Genomic DNA, 18,707 nt, shown 5'->3' with positions numbered 1-18,707 from the left:
TTTATTATAAAAACTAATGCAGAGACATTAATGGGCATTTCAAAAAGAAACATTTAAAAAATTCCTTATAATTAGAGCCCACAAAACACAGCTGTTTTCCCTTTCCTGTTCCTTCCTGTCTTTGTTGCAGTGAATACACATTTGATCTACTTGTCACCAGATCAACGTGTAATTTCGTATTGGGCCATTTTCAGTTACCATAAACAATCTTCATGTTTTATGTAGTTGTCATAATTATCTCTAATGGCTGCAGACTACTCCACCCAGCAGATGCAGAGTTACTCATTAACATTTCCAAGCATCCTGCGTGCAATCAGGACGCCCAGCTTCACGACGATGGATACTGGAACAACACCTTGTGCTGTTGCTGGCTGGCTGAGTCCACCCTGGTGCCTCCTGGTAGACAGTGCCTTCTAGATCATGTCTCCTTATCTTTAATATCCACAGTGTCCAACACACAGCAGGCAGCTCCTAAATATTTACTGACTTTGATTTGGCCAGATCTCTCCAGCTGGCAGCACTGCCTCAAGATCACCGTGAAGAAGACCAACCAGACCAGTCTCTCAGCCCAGAGCAGCTAAGCCCTGGCCACTTCTACACCATCTCCTGTCTCTTCTAACCACAGCACAGGCCCACTGACTGGCCAATCACAGAGAAGGAGGCAGAGCTTCCGATTAAGTGACTAGGCCACGGCCATACAGCACAGAACAGGTTAGAGCCCAGAGCTCCCCCAGGAAAAGGCCTGTGTTTTGAGGGAAACTTTCCTGAAGAGGTGGGTCTTTGGCTCTGTCGGGGGATGCTTCTCCATGCCCACCAGGGCATGGAGTCAGTGGACATAAGGAGAGAAAAACACTTTAGAGGGTTGGTGAGCGACTCTGAGATGATGCATAAAAAGGTGTCTGGCATCGTGCTGGGCACAGAGCAGGCATCTACCAGTAGCTTCATTAAGTGCTTCAGATGGCCTCTTTCATTGGTGCATAGCAGTTCTATCAGGGGCTGTACCTGGGGCAGAGAGCTGAGCTCTGGCCAGGAGCTCAGGAGACAAGTTTCCAGTGTTTCTGCCAGCTTCTAGCAGCTGTGTGACACGGGGCAAAATAAATAAATAACACTGGATATTTGTTTCGCATTTCAACTTTCTTTCTTGCCACAAAAGTTTTAAATGCCCACTGTAGAAAGATACAGAAGGACGAAGATGAAATAAAACTCCACCACAACCCCAGCTCTCAGAGCCTTCTCCCAGGTGGGGTTCCTGGTCTCCCCGCCTGTCTACTGTTGATTTGCACGCCTACAAACACTTCTCAAACACACAGCTGCTGCACTAGGTCTGGAGGCTGAGACATGACTCAGGACACCCCTGCCCACGAGCGCTGTCACCTCCTCAGGCTTCAGTGCCGTGACAAACACACCGAGTCACCTCCCCCCACCCCAATGGGGCTCAGGTTTTTGGTTTCTAGGACTCCGCCTCCCCCAGCCCATGCCTGTGGAAGGACCAGTTGCTTCTCTTACCATGTATAAGAGAAAAGGCCAGCTCACAAGGTGCCTGGTGATATTCTCTCCCGTCATCTTCTCGTGACTGTTGGGTGCAAATGTCACCAGCAAGTAGGTGCCCACGACGGCCAAGCCACAGCCAACAAAGGACGAGACATAGCGCCCTGTGGGGAGAGGGGTGGTCCTGGGGCTCACTGTGAGGGTCCAGGGTTCACTGTGGGGGTGAGCCCCAGACCAGCATGTGCTTGGGGGCAACAGATTGCGACTTACTATTATTAGTTGTTTTTTGAACTTTAAAGTGTAGATTATTTTCCTTAGTGTTAAATATGCTTAAATTACCCCTTCCCAACTGACTAAGCCACATCTGAGGGAACTCTAAGTGCCTGGCTTGTTAGAGACTGGGTATAGGACAGTCTCCTGACTCTTTCCCAGGGTCCTGTCACACCCCATGAACTCCACAGGGTTGGTGAAAAGTCTCCTCCATGCAGGGAAGCTGAATTGACAAAGGTGTGATATACATATATGCATATACATGCATATTTGTACATACATAAAATGAAATTGTATATAAAAATTAATATATATGTACAATACACAGACTGCATATGTGATGGTGGTCCCAACAGAACTAGGCCTAAGTGGTCCCATATATATTAGGTGGGTAGTAGGCCATACAGAGTATCATTACATTCTGTGATGTTCACCAGTGACAGAATCATCTAAAGAAGTATCCCCATCATTAAACAGTGCACAACTATTTACAAAATGGACTACTTCCCAGCCATGAAAAAGAACAAAATCGTGCCATTCATGATAACATGGCTGGACTTTGAAGGTATCATGCTGAGTGAAATGATCAGACACAGAGAGAAAAATACTGTATAATTTCATTGATATATGAAATCTAAAAAACAGAACTAAATCATAGAGACAGACTGATAGTTACTACAGGGGTGGAGGATTGGGGGTGGGGGGTGGGTGAAATAGGTAAAGTGGCTCCTAAGGTAGAAACTTCCAGTTACAAAATACATAAATCAAGGAGATGAAATGGACAGTATGGGGATTATAATCAATAATACAGCAAAGGCCTTGTGCCAATTTACATTCCTACCAGACAACACAACAGTCTGTGTATCTGAAAATTTTTCTATTTTCTATTTTTCTATTTTCTATTTCTATTTTCTTAGTAGCACACATATTTGAAAATAGTGAAGAAAAAATAGTCCTATTGTGATCATTTATAATGGGTACAAATGGTGAATCATTAAGTTGTATACCTACAATAAAAATAATGTTACATGTCAATTTTGCTGTAATTAAAAAAAAGATCTACTAGCCTATTGCCCCAAGTTTCCTTCGAGCAGGAGCAGAAAGAGCTTATTCCTCTCTGTGCCTATGGGGTCCGGCACTGGTCTAACACTAAGTGACCATTTGCTGAATTAATGGAACCTTAGGTAGCGGCTAAAATCAGTTGAACTTACTCAGAAAGTCTTTAGGTTTCCATTTTTCTTTGATGAATATGATTCCTATGATGGCGCTAGCTATAAAAAAAAATAGAGTTAAGAGAATTTTGAGGCCGCAGTAGGTACAAGGGCGTTCTCGCGCCTACACCCTCGGGGCTGGCTCAGTGGCAACGGAGCTTGGCACTTCCTGGCCTCTCACTCAGTCCCTTCTGGCTCCTGTTACCCCATCTGGGATAACTTGCTGTGAGACAGGCAATATAGACAAGTTATTTCTGGCACATCCATCCTTTGAGGTGGGTGGTATTATTTGAAGAATAGGGACAATCAGGCTGAGAGAGATGAAGGGCTCAAGACCACACAGCTGGTAAGAGAAGGCCAGACTGGCAACCAGGACTGTCGCAGGCCTCCATCCAGGGCCACGTCCGCCTCTGACATTTTCCCAATTCTCTGCTCTCCCTGACTCGTCTGTGTTTGCAGATGTACGCAGACTTCCTCGCGACTGCCCTGAAGGCTGGCGTTCCCATGGGCAGACCTGGATTGCTATTTCAGGGCCTGCCACCCCTGGCTGTGTCCTTGGGTAATCCATTCCACCTGAGTTTTGGTTTCCTAGTCTGTGAAGTAGTGTGCTGGCTCCACCTTACCCCAACTTGCCGATTGTTAAATATTCATTGTTGCCTTGAAGTCAGCCACAGTGGCAATGTTCACAGCACAGAAGTCAGAAACACAGCAAATCAGCTCTTCCTTTTCTCCGTTCCCACTTTCCTGCCCCCCTCCACTTTCTCTCCTGCCCTTCTCCTTTTTCTCTTCATTTTCTTCTTACTCTCTTTCTCTCTGAGAGTTGGCTTATCACCACCCACTGAAAAGACCCGCTTAATTGAATTATAAGGGCAAATAAATGAGATAATGCATTTAAGTAATTTGTTACACAGTAAATGTTCAATGATTGAGTTATTGTTGCACCTGGTACTGTGGCAGATAAATAGTAGGTACCCAGAATCCAGTGGTTGTTACATTTTAATATTTATTTTTTTAAAAAAAGATTTATTTATTTATGCATACAAGAACTGGGGTAGAGTCCAGATGTGTGTGTGTGGGTGGGGGGAGGGTGAGAGGATTCACCAGAGACAGAGTAGGGAACAGAACAGGCAGATTGACTGAAATACACTGCTGAGGGGAGCAGCGGGAGAGTCAGGAGAGGTCTGCTGCACCATGTGGGTTGTTCTCTGGCCGGCGGGGGGAATCGAACTCGTGCTGCAGTGGCTGCAGATAGCTTCATAGGTTGTGTCTTAACCCCTTGTGCCACTAGGGAGGCCCTAATATTTATTTTTAATATTATTTCTCACTGGTGACTTATGGAGCTCTAAGAGTTCCTTATTTTCCAGTGGTAGACTCTCATTATAATTCAGCTTTTCACTTTTATGTATTGGATTTTTAAAAAATTTTTATTGATATTTAAAGACTCCTATAAAGCATTAGTCACTCATCCTTGTTAGGAATAAAGGTTCTGAGAGCCCTTTGGACATATTAGCAACGGACACAAATCCAAATACCTGGAGGGGTTGGCAATAACGTCAATGTGGAAAGTGGGCCAGATGTCAAACAACAGGGAAAAGTTAGGACTTGGCTATCTACTTGCCTCAACCAAAGGCACTAAAAAAGAAGCAAAGAAAGAAAAGGATACTGTATAGGAAAGAACCCAGCATGCTCGAGGACCTCCCTCACCTTACAGGTTGCTGGTCAAGAAAAAGAGGCTTTTATTCTAGGGCCAGGGAAAGCAGATAGGTTTCCACTCCTTTGCCAACTCCTGGTAACTGGTAGTACGTCTGCCTGACGTGCTGACCATTCTGAGGCCTCAGGTTTGGGAACCACTGATTAAAAAATAGCTCTCAGGAAGGGAGGCTACAATTTTTAATGACATTAATTAACTAATTAATGAGGCCTGCGTTGGGTACAGGAGGGGGATGAAGAAGCCTCACATATGCCATCCCTGGTCTGGAAGGAACCTTCTTAATTCTAGGAGAAGTAAAACTCAAAGATGGCGTTCCCCTTTAAGAGCAGAAAAGTGCTCCCAGGCAGTATTCTGCTTGCCAGGATGATGGAAGGAAATATTTCAAAGCAAGTTCAGTGTCCCTGTTCCTATGTACAAAAAGCTATTGTTCATTAATCTACCAACATCTTTTATTTAAGAAGATTTTTTTTCTCTGATCCTATTTTACCTGTGACCTCATGGGCATTAGAGGCTCCTTTGGTTGGTTCAAATGTTCTGAAACACTGGCTGGGTAATTTTAGAAACCATAGAAAAATGGCAGGTGAGAAAGTTCATGTTTTTAAAATGGTATCTGTCAATGCAAGAAGATCGGAGAATTAGGTGAATGTGCATTTCTCAGAGGACTAAGGGATCTGAAGTCTATTAGAGCTTATTTATTTTGACAGTGTTAGGCTAAATGGGCTAAAGTTAAATTTTCTCCTGCAGCAGAAATAAAAACCAATTCTTATAAGCTTTCTGAACTTAAATAGATTCTGAACCAGACAGCCCAGTTCATATCCCAACCCTGCTGCTTACTAGCTGTGTTAACATCACTGCTCTGTGCCTCAGTTTCCTCTTCTGTAAAATGAGGATAATAATAGTATCCCCCTTAAAAAGGCCACCCAGAGGATTAGAAGACTTGATATCTGTTAGAGCTTAAAGCAGGGCCAGGTATGTAAGTGCCAATAATTATTATCAAAGTCAAAAGTTTCTTGTACTTTCTGACACTGAGGTCATGCAGGAGGGGGGCTGTCCCAGGGCACGGTGGGGGGAACCCCCTCTTACCTATCACGGAGACGGCACTGAGGGGCACGATCAACGAGAGTGGAGCAAAAGCATAAGAGGCGAACACGCCAAGCTCGCCCAGCAGTATCAGGAACAGGCCCAGCCACCAAGTCTTGGTCTTGAAATAGGCCCGGGGGTCCTTGGAGCCTGCCAGGCGGATGTGGCAGTATTTCTAGAAATCCAAGAAAGAATGCCAGATGCTCAGATGTTTGGGGGGCAATGCTGTGAGGCATGTATCCTAAATCTACCCCTCACTTTTATAATCAACTTGGGAAGATCTGTGGGCTCTTCCAGGAGTCCTTACTCAGGGAAAAGCAAAGCAGCAGCAATCAAAACACTAGATTGCTATTCTAAGACAATCATTCTCAAAATGACTGGGGAGCTTTAAAATTTCCCTGGGAAGCTTTGCAAAACTACACATCTGGGCCTTGTGCTGAAAGGCGTGGCCTAGAAACATGCATTCCTAGCACATATCACAGGCAAGGCATGGGGTAGAGCATGGTCAAAGGATTCCCGCTTTGGCCTGGCTTTGGAGTGGGCTCCCTTTAACTGCAATGCCCAGAAGTCCCTATGTTTGGGGTGCCCACTTGGCTTCATGCCCTTCTGTAGAAGTATCAGCTACCAGTGAGCCCTGTCCTTGCTGGGTGACTACTTGGCCCAAGCATGGCCCATATTCTGGAAATGGAACAGTGACTAAGGAAAGCCATAAAGTCAGGCTGATTTAGTGGGGGCCAGGCTGGCATTTGGGGAGGATCATGGTGGGGGCTGCAGGGTACTAGAGATGATAGTTTCTGGAGAGAAGAAAATGAACCAGACAAGTAGCTAAGAGACCATGTGGCTTCAGAAACACAGAGCCATGTGCTCACATATGTACACAGAGCCAAGTGGGTCGCTGGCAGGTGCACCAGTGCACATGAGTGCCTGTGCCTGGTCGGGGAGGGGAACAGCCCACCACAGCTGGAAGCTGGGTAGCAGTGGTGGAGGGAGTTGGCGGGACCCCTGTGGGGGTTACCCTCTCTGCAGAAACAGACCCTGAGACAAGGACTTGGGAGCAGGGAGTTGATCTGTGATTCCAGAAAGCAGTAAGGGAGTGAGAAGGTGGGGAGACCCCACAGAGTGCATTACCCAGGGAGTGGGGGCCTTGAACAACTGGGAATCCTCTGAGAAACACTGTGGACTTACTCAGAACCAACCAGGACTTGGGGTACTAATCCACAGGCTCCTTGTCCACTAGTTGAAGGCTGTCTCCAGGGGCACTCACCCCAGGATACAGCTGCACGTCTGTGCCAGTAGAACCAGTTTCCCTGTGCCCTTAGGAGAAGCTCCTCAGCTTGCTCCAAACTACAGCTGTTTGCCAAATCAGACAGGATGGAAAATTTGGGCAGGGCATCTGTGGGAGCTGCTCCAAGGGCGCCCCAGGGACTTGTCAGCAATGGAACTGACACCAGGGTTGAACTGTACAAAAGGGGCAGCTTGTGCAAGACACAGTAGAGATGAGACCAGAGGCAGAGAGACCAGTTAGGAGGTCACTGCAATAGCCCAGGGAGAGTAGATAAGGACCTGGGGTGGGGGCTGAATGGGGGCAAAGAATCAAGATTCTGGAACAACCCACAGGTACTGTCCTAGTCCAGGGAGCAAGTGGGTATCAAACCCTAGCGTGGAGGCAGCAGGACCTGTGCCAGTCACCCCAGCTCACCTGCCTCCAGCTCTCCCCCAGCGCTGGTGACGGAACTTTCTGGTTTTTTGGTGATGAAACTTACCTGGAGGTTAAGCGCAATGCTGACCACAAGGTGCCCGAAAATCGCCAAGAGGGCGCCAATCAAGTTTTCCTGTAAGGAAAGTTCAGAGGTGCAGACATGAGCTGGGTCCAAGTCAGGGGGCCCCAAGATGTGTTTTGAAATGTTCATCACAAAGCCACACCCCAGATCCTCTGTTGGCATTTTACTACCCAAGCTGAATCCGGCTGCCTTGCTGGTTTACAAAACACAACCCTGGAAGGGGCACTTCCAGAAAGTGCCACCCTCTGCCTACAATTTTTGACTGAGGCTGAAGCTTTGACTCTATTCCAGATTTATTAATGGGGGACTTTGATCTCCCATCTGACTTGAGTGTATATCACTCCATTGCTGGATTGATTCCCTTTTCTTCCCGCCTCCTTTTTTTTGCTCAGTTAAGGTATTATAATGTCCCTGTTTTAATGCCTGATTCTAAAACTTCTTTAAGGACACTCTTTGAACCCAGAATATATTTAACTCATCATTACCTTTTCACATTGAGATAAAATTCACAAATCATAAACTTTACCACGTTTAAACTGTACAACACTTAGTGGCTTTGGATATATTCATAATACTAGGAATGATGCCCTTGAAAATGGTGAGCTTGAGAATGCCAGAGAGTCATCATCCCTCCAGAAAAATGGCTAGCAAGTTGGCAAAAATGGTTAGAATCAATTTTTATAGGACTCTGGAGTCCAGTAAAAAATTCATAACCAGGGGAAGGCTTGATGAAGAAGGAAGCAGTTTTTACAGCCAGAGAGCACTGCTGTTAGTAGCCTACTGTCCTGTACCCCAGCTCTGTGGCAATCCTAAGGACACAGTGAGCAATATGGACCTTACTTTTTAAATATTGTGATTGTGCATTCTGATCTGTCTGGCAGCTCACTGAAGGATTGCCACAAGGGCTTGCCTTTGTTTTGGCCTGGCCTAGTGGGGTACCAGGGCTGGGAGCAGCCTCTGAGATGCTATTCATGAAAGCATTTCAAGACATGAGTATTGGCTACAGCACTTGGGGAAAAAAACAAGGGATATAGGTGGGAGAAAAAGGGCTTTTAAAAGCTGCTGTGTATGGGGACCTCCCTGGTGGCACAAGGAGTTAAGCATAGCACTGTGAAGCTATCCGCAGCCTCTGCAGCACAAGTTTGATTTCCCAGCCAGGGAGCTATCCACATGGTGCAGCAGACCTCTCCACTCTTGCCTGCTGCTCCCCTCAGCAGTGTATTTCAGTCAGTCTGCCTGTTCTGTTCCCCACTCTGTCTCTGGTGAATCCTGTCATCACCTGTACCCCAGTTCTTGCATGCATGCATAAATAAATAAATCTTTAAAAACAAAAAAAGCTCCTGTGTATGCCAGGGAATAGAAAAGGCCATGCACACACCCAGGGTGGAATGCACACTCCAAAAAAGCCTGAGAAGGTGCTAAGCCTTTACCTCTGGCCAGCGTTCAGCCTGGGCACAAGCAGAAAGTAAAGGCTAAAGCAGATTAGAAGTGGCTGACTGAGCACTGGAGGCCTCAACACAGAGCCACTCTGTAGACACTTGGAGAGGTTTTTTTTTGCTGTTGTTTTTCTTTGTTGGTTCTAGGTGTTTAAAGAAACCGTCAGAACACAAGCTGACCACCAAGCTAACAGACACAGACTTCAGTGGGCCATGCACAACAAGGAAAGTGGACTTTACAAAAAGAAGTTAGAAAAATCACTAGACAAGCAAAGAATAACAAATCACAACAAGAAGCAACAACAAACAAAGGAGGGGGATATCATTTCCCGAGTTGCCACATATTTTTCAAAATGTCCAGTTTTTATCAATACTGCGCAACCAGTATCTAAGGCCAGAACATTTCCATCCTGCCAAAAAGAAGCCCCAAATCCATTAACGGCCATCCTCTTTCCCCCTTCCTGTCCAAGGATTGGCCGGCTCTGGCATTTCATACTAATGGAATCATACATGTGTCCTTTCATGATGGGCTTCTTCCGTCAGGGAGGTAAAGATCCTTGAGGCTAGGTGGACGCTGAGCCCCAGAAACTCAGTTTCCCTGTGCCAGAGAGTAACTGCTAAAAAGCGTTAACCTACAGCGATTCTAGAGGAACTGCCTCGGGCAGGGAGGAGACAAGGACTCTCTGTTCCTGCTGCAACACCTCAAAGCTGCTTTATCACCCTCACAGCGGCAAAGGGGAACAGGAATGGGCTCCAGAGCTGTAGGTAAAGAAGCCTGAGGCCTGACTGGGGCTGTTCAGAGGGCACGTGGGGTGGCCCGGCTGCGGGTTCAAGGCCAGGTGGCCTGGCCTCACTTGCCCTGCTAGACCTGGATTCCTTTCTCCACTGCTCGCTAGGGGTGGCAGCGCCCTTCTCTCAGGACTGCTGCGGGACCTTCCCCAGGTAATGTGGAGAGAGCACTCAGTATCAGGGTGAACCATATGAAACTGCCAATATTGGGCCACTTTTAACCTATAAAACAGCAATTTCCTACGGCTCAACCTGGCCTCAGATCCTCCCATACTCCCCTGGGGTGAGTTATTTCACTGCTTTGCACTTCATTTGTTCATCTATAAACTCCTCCCAACAACTCACAGCATTTCCCACTTCCTAGGGTTGTTTGTGGCCTAAAGGGAGTGGGGCTAGAAAGGGCCGGCACCCTTTCAATAATGCAGCTCCGTTATTTTTACCCAGAGACACCTGGCTGTTCTGTGATGACAGCCAAACCCACAGGCTGCCTGAGAACATGTGTGACAGCTCACCAAGGGGAAGAAAAGAGGATGAAGAAGGGAAACAAGCAAGACGGCCAATACAACAGTCAATATTCAGGAGGAGGGACCCCCGAGAATTGAAGTGTGCACCGCACAAGGGTGACCTAATCCAAGCGGCAAGAATGCACTGAAGTTTCTGTGATGACAAAGGCTGATTCACAGACCATGTATATGTGGGACACCAGGGGTCGTGCCGGCCCTTTCTAGCCCCACTCCCTTTAGGCCACAAACAATCCTAGGAAGTGGGAAGTGCTGTGAGTTGTTGGGAGGAGTTTATAGATGAACAAATGAAGTGCAAAGCAGTGAAATAACTCACCCCAGGGGAGTACGGGAGGATCTGAGGTCAGGTCTGACTCCTAGTCTCCTGCTGAGCATGACTCCCCCAGACTGTGAGGTGTCCTTCAAAGGTGGCAAAATATTAGGAGGAAAAGAACCCCACCTTGGGAGTGCTGCATTCCCACTAATGACACAGGCTGCGGGGTGGGGTGGGGGTGGGGGTTCTTTTCAAGCCATTTCCACAAGCATATTATCTCTAAGCGTAATAACTGGCTACAGACAGACACGGTTAGTAACAGCACAATAAAGCGAGCGCCCTTTCATCCAGGCTCTCAAAGGGCTTCCTCAACACTAATTATGCCCCCTTGTGAAGTGGTGACTGGCGCAACTTGATGAGCATTTAAAGTCAAGCAAAGAAGCTGCTTTGGCCCAGGGGTTACAGAGTTTGCACATGCACCTACAGGCCACCCTCAAGTGCCCAGAGAGGGTGACCCAGCGCTGAGGAGACAGCTAGCCCCTGACGGAAGGACTTTCTCTAAACCTCAGAGCTGGAAAACTGTAACATGGGGGTGGTGTCCGGGACTGCTGGCACGGGAGGAAGCAAAGGGCAGTGCCCCCCAGCTTTCACCTCTGACACTGCTGGGAGCTTTTTCAACCCACCATGCTCCTCTTCCTGCTGAGAATCCACCTCAGTTGTGTTCATCTAATTTCTGTAAAGTGTCGCATTCGTGAGTACACATGTAAGTATACATGGATCATTAACCCAGGCTGGGGATTGGCCTGTTGGTGGCTTTGTCCTTTAGGAAAAGGTGAAACTAAACAAGCATGTTCACAGACGGGCAGTTGTGAGAATCATGGCCTCAGTCAGGTCAGCATCTCCACCTGCAACACCTTTGGTTCCTGAATTCCTTTACCCCAGTGTCAACCGGGCTGATTCTTCTGAGGTAACACCTCATCAGATTCCCAACAGTGTCTCAATTTGAATCCTTTGAGGGCTGCCCCTCATTTTTTTAAAATTAATTAATTAATTTATACAAGCACTGGGTACAGTCAGAAGCGCGGGAGGGTGAGAGAATTCACCAGAGCCAGAGCGGGGAGCAGAGCAGGCAGAAGGACCGAAGTACACTGCTGAGGGGAGCAGCGGGCGGCAGGAGAGGTCTGCGCGCCATGTGGGACCCTCGCCAGGGATTGAACCGGCACTGCAGAGCCTCGCAACCCAGTGCACAACCGCTGCACCACCAGGGGAGGCCCGCTGCCCCTCATTTTAAAGACAAACACTTCTCCTAGACCTGCCCAGGTGGAGGAGCTCAGTTACCTGGAAGGTCTGCAACAAGGCAAAAGTGAGAGTGAGCAAGTGTCAGAGTCAGACCTGAACACTGGTCTCCCCAATACTTTGGTCCCCAATATTTTATGGGTGAGGAAGGAGTGAGGCCTCCCACTTCTCAGAAGCCCTACAGTTAGAATGCAGACAGTCCTCCCTGGTGGCGCAAAGGGTTAAGATGCAACCTATGAAGCTATCTGCAGCCAATGCAGTGGGAGTTCAATCCCCAGCCAGGAAGCTACCCACATGGCACAGAAGACCTCTCCTGACTCACCCACTGCTCCCCTCAGCAGTGTGTTTCGGTCATTCTGCCTGTTCTATTCCCCACTCTGTCTCTGGTGAATCCTCTTACTCCCCCACGCCTCTGGCCTGCACCCCATTTCTTGTATGCATAAATAAATAAATCTTTAAAAAAAAAAAAAAAGAATGCAGATGGTCCAAATCCAGCCATTTGAGATTGAAAGGACATGATGAATGAGGAGGTAAGGCAGAAACCCGGCTCTGGTCACTGTGCTCAGAGGACTGTCTCTGAGTAGAAAGTTAAGGAAAGTGGGGTGAGGGCAAAACTCGGTACAGGTGGCAGGATTCTGGCCTCCGCTGCCTCTAGCCCTGACTTCAACAACCCCAAAGAGTAAAGGGAGAGGTCACACCTCTCTCTGCTCAGCTTCCTGTGCTGGGCTTCTGCTCTGCCCCTCACTGTGGGGTGACCTCTGGAGAATTACCTGGAACTGCTGAGCCTCCATTCAGACTGATTATAAACTCTCATGGGATTGTCAGGTTGTGGGAAATAAGGCACTCACTGAAACATCAAGAGGTATGCAATAAATACTAGAACAATCTTGTTGCTATTATTTTTATAATTTTCATTTTTATTATTACAATTCTTAGCAGTAGCTCGAAGGACCCTTCTGGCACTGATATCCTCTGACCCAAGAATTGAACTCTTATAATTTCTGATTTCTAGAAAATCAGACAAAAGTCACAGAGGCAGGAAAGCTTGCTTGGATGTGGGTCTCTGAGTGAAACCTCAGCCCAGATCTCATGGTGAAGTTGGCTTTACATCTGCTGACAACAGCCACTATTTAAATACCAAGGTGATAAGACCAGCCATCTCTTGCTGTTTAAATGGCCTGCTCCCCTCACTATCCCTGAGGCTTAAAACCAAGTTCAGTATAAACTGCATCCTGGTTGGCTCTGAAGGTTACTCACATTCAAATACAAGGGAGGCAGCAATCTGGCTAACCAGGCTGTATTACACCTGTAACCTGGTAAGCTTCCTGATGCTTACCTTCTCTCAGGTAAGGCACCTCCTCTCAGGTGACACACTGCCATTTCAATACTTAATAACCAGTGTCAGGGAAAGAAGGGACCTTGTGGAGTGCCTGGCACAGGTAGGCAGCAAAGAGTAGAGGATAAAACCAAGTGCTTCTGGCAGTAGGCAGACTTGAATGGAATCCCAGTCTTACCACTTGTTGACTGTGTGGCCTTGGATAAGTTAATTAACCTCTCTGAGCCTGTTCATTCATTTGTAAAATGGAATAATGGTACCTGCCCTTTGGGGGCTTTTGTGAGGATTGGCACAGTCCCTGTGTACACACTCAACAAGTGTTAGCTGCTACTATTATTGTTAAGATTATGGTAATAATTGTGAGTTGACCTTTGAAGATAGATAAAGAATGACATTTTTATGCCAGGAAATCTAACAAAGGCTTCATGGAAAAGGTGATACCTGAGCTGGAGATAGAAGGTTGAGTAAGATTTCCACAGGCACAGACAGAGGGTGATGCCAGCAGCTTCAGTTTCCTCGTCTGGAAATTCAGGTCAGCCTCATGGCCATCCTGTAGGATGGATTTAAAACTGACCTGCCCAGGAGTTACATAATGCTAGAAAGTGACAGAGCTGGGATTTGATGTTAGGTCTCTCCAACTCCAATAAGCCTGTTCTAAGCACTGTTCTCTGCTTTTGTGCCACATTCTGTGCTAAAGTGTAGAGACTCGTGGGACTGGCTTTCCCCACCTCCTTCAAGGGAAGATGTATCTTATCTCTATAGCTCCCATCCCATCCAGCACAAGCATGGACAGGCAGGCGCTCAACTGAAACACCTATTTGCTAAATAGAAGAAATCCGGGCCTGAGTCTTCTGGCTGAGGCAAAGCCTCCAGTGTGGATTATTATAATTCTATAATCTCCTAACGTCAGCTGCCTCCTGGGCAACTCAGCCTGTTGACTGATCTGTTTCCCAGGCCCCTTCCTCCAACAATAGACTCCATTTCCTGTTGGGTAAGGCAGAGGGCAGGGCTGCAACTCAAGGCAATCTGCTCACTCTTAACTTCATCCCACCCACCCAATTGGACTTGGGATCTCTTAATGTTTTGCCTGAAGGTAAGAGATAACTTTGGGCAGCCCGCTCAGTGACAAACCACTTTTCTCTGAGAGCTGCCCATCATGATGGGGCCCCAGAAACCAAGTGTGCTGGGGAACTCCACCCTCCTGACTACCGTTGGCTGGACCAAGGCAGACACCTGATCCAAGCTGGACCAATCAGATCTTCCCTATTTTAAAGTTGGGGGCAAGAGTTTAGCATGGTGCCAGCCACACTGCTCTCCTGCCCCTGAGTTCTACAAGCTTCCTTGTAGACATAGAGTAACTCCCTGCCCCCTTTGGCCTCAGTTTCTTAGAAAAGATACTGTTCCTTACAAACAAAATAGCCTTAGGAAACAAAACAAGGAAGAAGGAGACAGCTTCCCTTTAGAAACTCTTTCTCCTAACCCCAGATGGAATTAATTGCACCTCCTCTGCTCACTGCACTTTGATCACTTCCTCTTTGTCGCCATGAGGCATTTCTGAGTCAAGCACCTGCTACATGCCTGGCACTAGCACAGGTTGTTTCCATTGATCCACACAGCATGGGGGGATGAGGGATGGAGGGAGGAATCACTGCTACCATTTTCTTCCTAACAGAAGCTTTGAAGGGTTAAGGCACATGGATGTCCACGGTCACTTACCCAGGAAGGAGCAGAGAAGGGATCTGAACCCTATGCTCTCTTCCTTTTGCCCCACTTGGCACTTCCATTAGCTCCTAAACCTGTCCCCCATCTCAATTCTTCAGCTTTTTGGTAGAGTCACCATAACTTATTAATCCTTGCTCTGGCATGAAGATATTTCTATAATAAGTAACTGAATTAAATTTGTGATGGAAATGAAATTTCTTATTAGAACTCGCACCAGGCAGAGTGTTCTGTGTTTTCTTAGAGTCTGCATTTGTCTATTTGGCTTCTATTCACCCCTAGGCCTATTGTATTCACTCTACGTTCTAATTTTCTCTGTCCCTGATGCTCTGACATTTGTGGCCTTATTGACTAGAGAGAGAGAGAGTCTTGTCCAGGGAGAGCCAATTACTAGAGACAGCAAAGAGCACACAGATTGCTTACTGTCACCACAGATGAGAAACAACCTCAACTTCCAACAATAGGGGCCCTGTTCAGCAAATTTTGATACAGCATCTCAACAGATTATTACGCCATCAGTCAAAAGGATACTTTCAATCACTGTGACATGGAGAAACATTTCACAAACAAGGTTAACTGAAACCACCAAAATAGGAAACTTAACATAATTCTGATCCTGAATTTGTAATGCCAGAAAAAGGCAGGAAGGAAATACACAGGAATATGAACAAAGGTTGTCTCCGAGTAAGGGAAAAGGTGAATTAAAAAAATATATATCAAATCTTCTATGTGGGAATGCATTCCTTTAAAAATACTTCTCCACCTCTATATTTTTATACCAGTTAATGAGCAGACTTTCTCTGATTATATACTGTCCCAGATGCGTGGAGGGCCTGCCTGTTTCTACCAGCAGTAGGTGTGCAGTCCCTGGACATCAATGTTAGCCAATGCTGTACTGTTACATTCTTATTAAAAAAAAAATGCAAAATTTCAAAACCAAAAAAAGTTCTTGCCTTATAGGAGAAGGAGCCCTCGCTCACAGGGTCAGGACTGCTTGTGGGCAGGAGCTGCTGCAGCTGCAAGCCTGGGCTGTTCGCTCCGTCCATGGTGGTCTAGTGGCGCATCCCGCCTGGCCTGGCTTGGTAGCTGGGCCGCGCTAAGCGGGACTGGAACTGGAAGCCATCTTGTCTTGTGGTGTTCACCTCCTTCCGCCAGCCATGGCTTTCTTGGCCAAAGGGGAACTTCTAGGCTCTTTTGGCTGACTTATGGCCTTTCTCTCATCTTCACTCAGAGACGTGCCAAACTGTTCTCTCCCAAGCGACTGGGGTGTGATTTCTGGTTCTTTGGTGCTGTAGAGTGGTGGAGAAAAACATTAAAAATGCATATACAATGAATCATCAAGACCAGCTTCGTTGTCTGTTATGCAAATGCTATTAGGGCAAAACACTAATTGCCATGAGAAGTGCAGCCACTTAAAATATTATAACATGATCCTGGCCCCCTTAATAAAGATATGGCTCATATACCTTAAACCTCCCGCCTGGCCTTAAAAATCTTTTTCCTTCCACATATCCTATTATGAATTGTACCTTTTCCATAGACTCCTCTACATAAGAAGTAGAATACTTGCTATGTCTACTTCTCCAGACCTAAAAAACAAAGCAAAGCCAAAAAAAAAACCCTACTGAGGCAGAAATGGGAACCATTGGGGTTCTAGCTTAGAAGAAAAGTTATCTCCATGGAGATGGCCTGCTAATGAGGTAGAAGACCTAAGTGTCTAGATTATGTGTTTCTGGGGGACTCATCCGGGAAGAGGGGATAATAATGTAGCCTCGAGTAAAACAATAATGACAACAACTCCTGTTAACTTCATTGGACCAATATTTTCAGTGCCTCTTGAATCTCCTTCCAAACAGAGCAGGGAAAGGACACCCTTTGTGTTCTGGGAGGCATAGGTGAAACACCACAGGTGCTAAGGGTTTCTTCAAGGGCTTCTTATATTAAAAATAATAATTGGGCCTCCTGCCCAAGATCCAGCCCCAAGCCTGGCATCATGACCTCCATAAATACCTACTACTGGCTGAACGCAGGCATGTTAAGCACCTGGTGCACTGTGGCTGCTTCACAGTCAAGAACAGAATAGCTTACTCAGGAGACAACCCCTGAGATTGAACAGCTCTGCCCAGCCCCACCCACAGGATGTCAGAGAAAGCAAATAGGCCTTGGGGACATGCCAAAGGGATGATGGGAATCGTGGCCTCCTAACCTCATTTAAACTGGCATTTTCATTGAGGTGGGTTCTCTCTTTGTTTTTGTTATGGTGGTGGTTTTGCTGTCATTTAATGCACTTTTGAAAAGCTGCTTCCTCTCAACCACAGGAACCCCCAGGCCTCTGAGGCATGGCCTGCAAAGATAGAAGGCTTCCCCCTTAGCCTGCTAGGAGTTTGCACTAAAAGACTTGGAGAAACTTTTTGCAAGTTGTCCTCCCTTATAAGGCACACATTCTGGGGGCGGGGGAGCGCTGATAAATCTTTGCCTGACTTCAAAGCACTTTCTGACAAGTAACATATGCCCAAGGGGCAAGCAGGCAACTGTGCACTGTCAGCTGCCCCACAGAGCAGAGTCACGGGCTCTAGGGAAGATAATTCATGAGGTATTTGCTTCCTTCCTCTCTGCCCTCCACCCCTTTTCTCAATGAATTATTTTACCAACCCACAGAGCAGGTTTTACACACAAGCGAACCATAGCTCATGACTGTTGAGATAGGGGCCAGCTATTCGAATTTAGCTCTCACTGAAAAAAAAACAAACACACATACCCCTTTTCCACCACCTGACGATTCAGTGTCTGGCTGGTGAGTGCCAGTTACGGGCAAAGTGCTTTCTCTTTCCTAGGCTCTGGGACACTAAAGAGTTAGCTCTTCAGTTGCCTCCCATTGAGCTGGAAACTACAACTTCCAGCAGCCAGGCCAGATGAAGGCTGCCTCTCCGCCCCATCCCACCTGCTAATCCACCATCTGCTATTGCCTGGAAGCCCAGCCGAGGAGGAAAGAAATACATCATGGCAAACTTACTCCATTTCACTTCCTGATTTGATAAGCCTGGCATCACCTTTATTGAGGCAAACCCACGCCCGCTCTCTTCTCACTCTCCTTGCAAAAATGCAAGAAAACAGTCCGAGGTATCGAGACCCTAAATGACAAGGCTGGTGACGCCAAGATGGAAAAGGACATTTACACCAGGGGACCACAGCTGACTCCAAACGCATCAGCTTTTCCAGAATTCAAGTCCTCCACCCCTGAGCCCCATCTTAATCACTACTTACCAGCGGCGTCTCCTCCAAGGCCCACCTCTCAGAGGTTTTTGAGAAACGACCTGGCTCTCCGGGCAGCCAGCCGGGCAGCACAGCCTCCTGCAATTCCTGCCCAGCTCGGACCCGAGAGGGTGCTGCAGTGTTTTGCTTTCAAACATCGCGACGTGATTGGCCGGGGCCTGCTGCCAGTCAGAAGCTGGCGCGGCTCTGAAGCGAGAGAGTGGCTGCGAGAAGGGGGTGGGCGGGACATCCCCCGGGCAGGTTTGCTGCGCAGCAAAGCTTGCTTGAAGCGCAGGGGGAGAAACTCGGGGAGCCGCCGCCCCGCCGGGGCTTCGCGTACACCTGAGGGAGTCCCCTCTAGTGGCCACAGGAAGGACGTAGGAGCCACCCCCATCCCCCTCTTCGGCTGTCCTGGAGCGCTCGGGCGACCGCTCACCTCCACCTGTGCGAGGGATGGGCCCCTGCCAGGGTCCTCATTTCTTATCCTCGGCCACCCCCACCTGGGCTGGGCTCCCGCTGCTCCCCCAGCCCAGGGTCTCACCGTGTATTCACACCCTACACCTC

At 47.4% G+C, this 18,707-nt stretch overlaps 1 protein-coding gene across 2 annotated transcripts in view; it reads right to left on the bottom strand.

The window, feature by feature from the left end:
* Positions 1 to 16,093, bottom strand: part of NIPAL3 (NIPA like domain containing 3) — a gene marked incomplete at its 3' end in the record, with an annotated part of 28,705 nt that extends 12,612 nt beyond the window's left edge. For both annotated transcript variants that reach the window (XM_084241864.1, XM_084241865.1), the window contains exons 1-5: positions 15,845 to 16,093; positions 7,524 to 7,592; positions 5,764 to 5,935; positions 2,970 to 3,029; positions 1,507 to 1,652 (exon numbers count right to left, since the gene is read on the bottom strand). In XM_084241864.1, the coding sequence (XP_084097990.1) occupies positions 1,507 to 1,652; positions 2,970 to 3,029; positions 5,764 to 5,935; positions 7,524 to 7,592; positions 15,845 to 15,937 (540 nt within the window). In that variant the 5' untranslated portion in view covers positions 15,938 to 16,093. The remainder of the gene's footprint in view (positions 1 to 1,506; positions 1,653 to 2,969; positions 3,030 to 5,763; positions 5,936 to 7,523; positions 7,593 to 15,844) is intronic.
* Between the last annotated feature and the right edge of the window lie 2,614 nt (positions 16,094 to 18,707).

Source organism: Talpa europaea, assembly GCF_964194135.1.
Source record: "Talpa europaea genome assembly, chromosome: 9".
Classification (NCBI taxonomy): domain Eukaryota; kingdom Metazoa; phylum Chordata; class Mammalia; order Eulipotyphla; family Talpidae; genus Talpa; species Talpa europaea.
The sequence above is the reverse complement of the archived record's forward strand: the minus strand, read 5'-3'. Positions and strand labels throughout refer to the sequence as shown.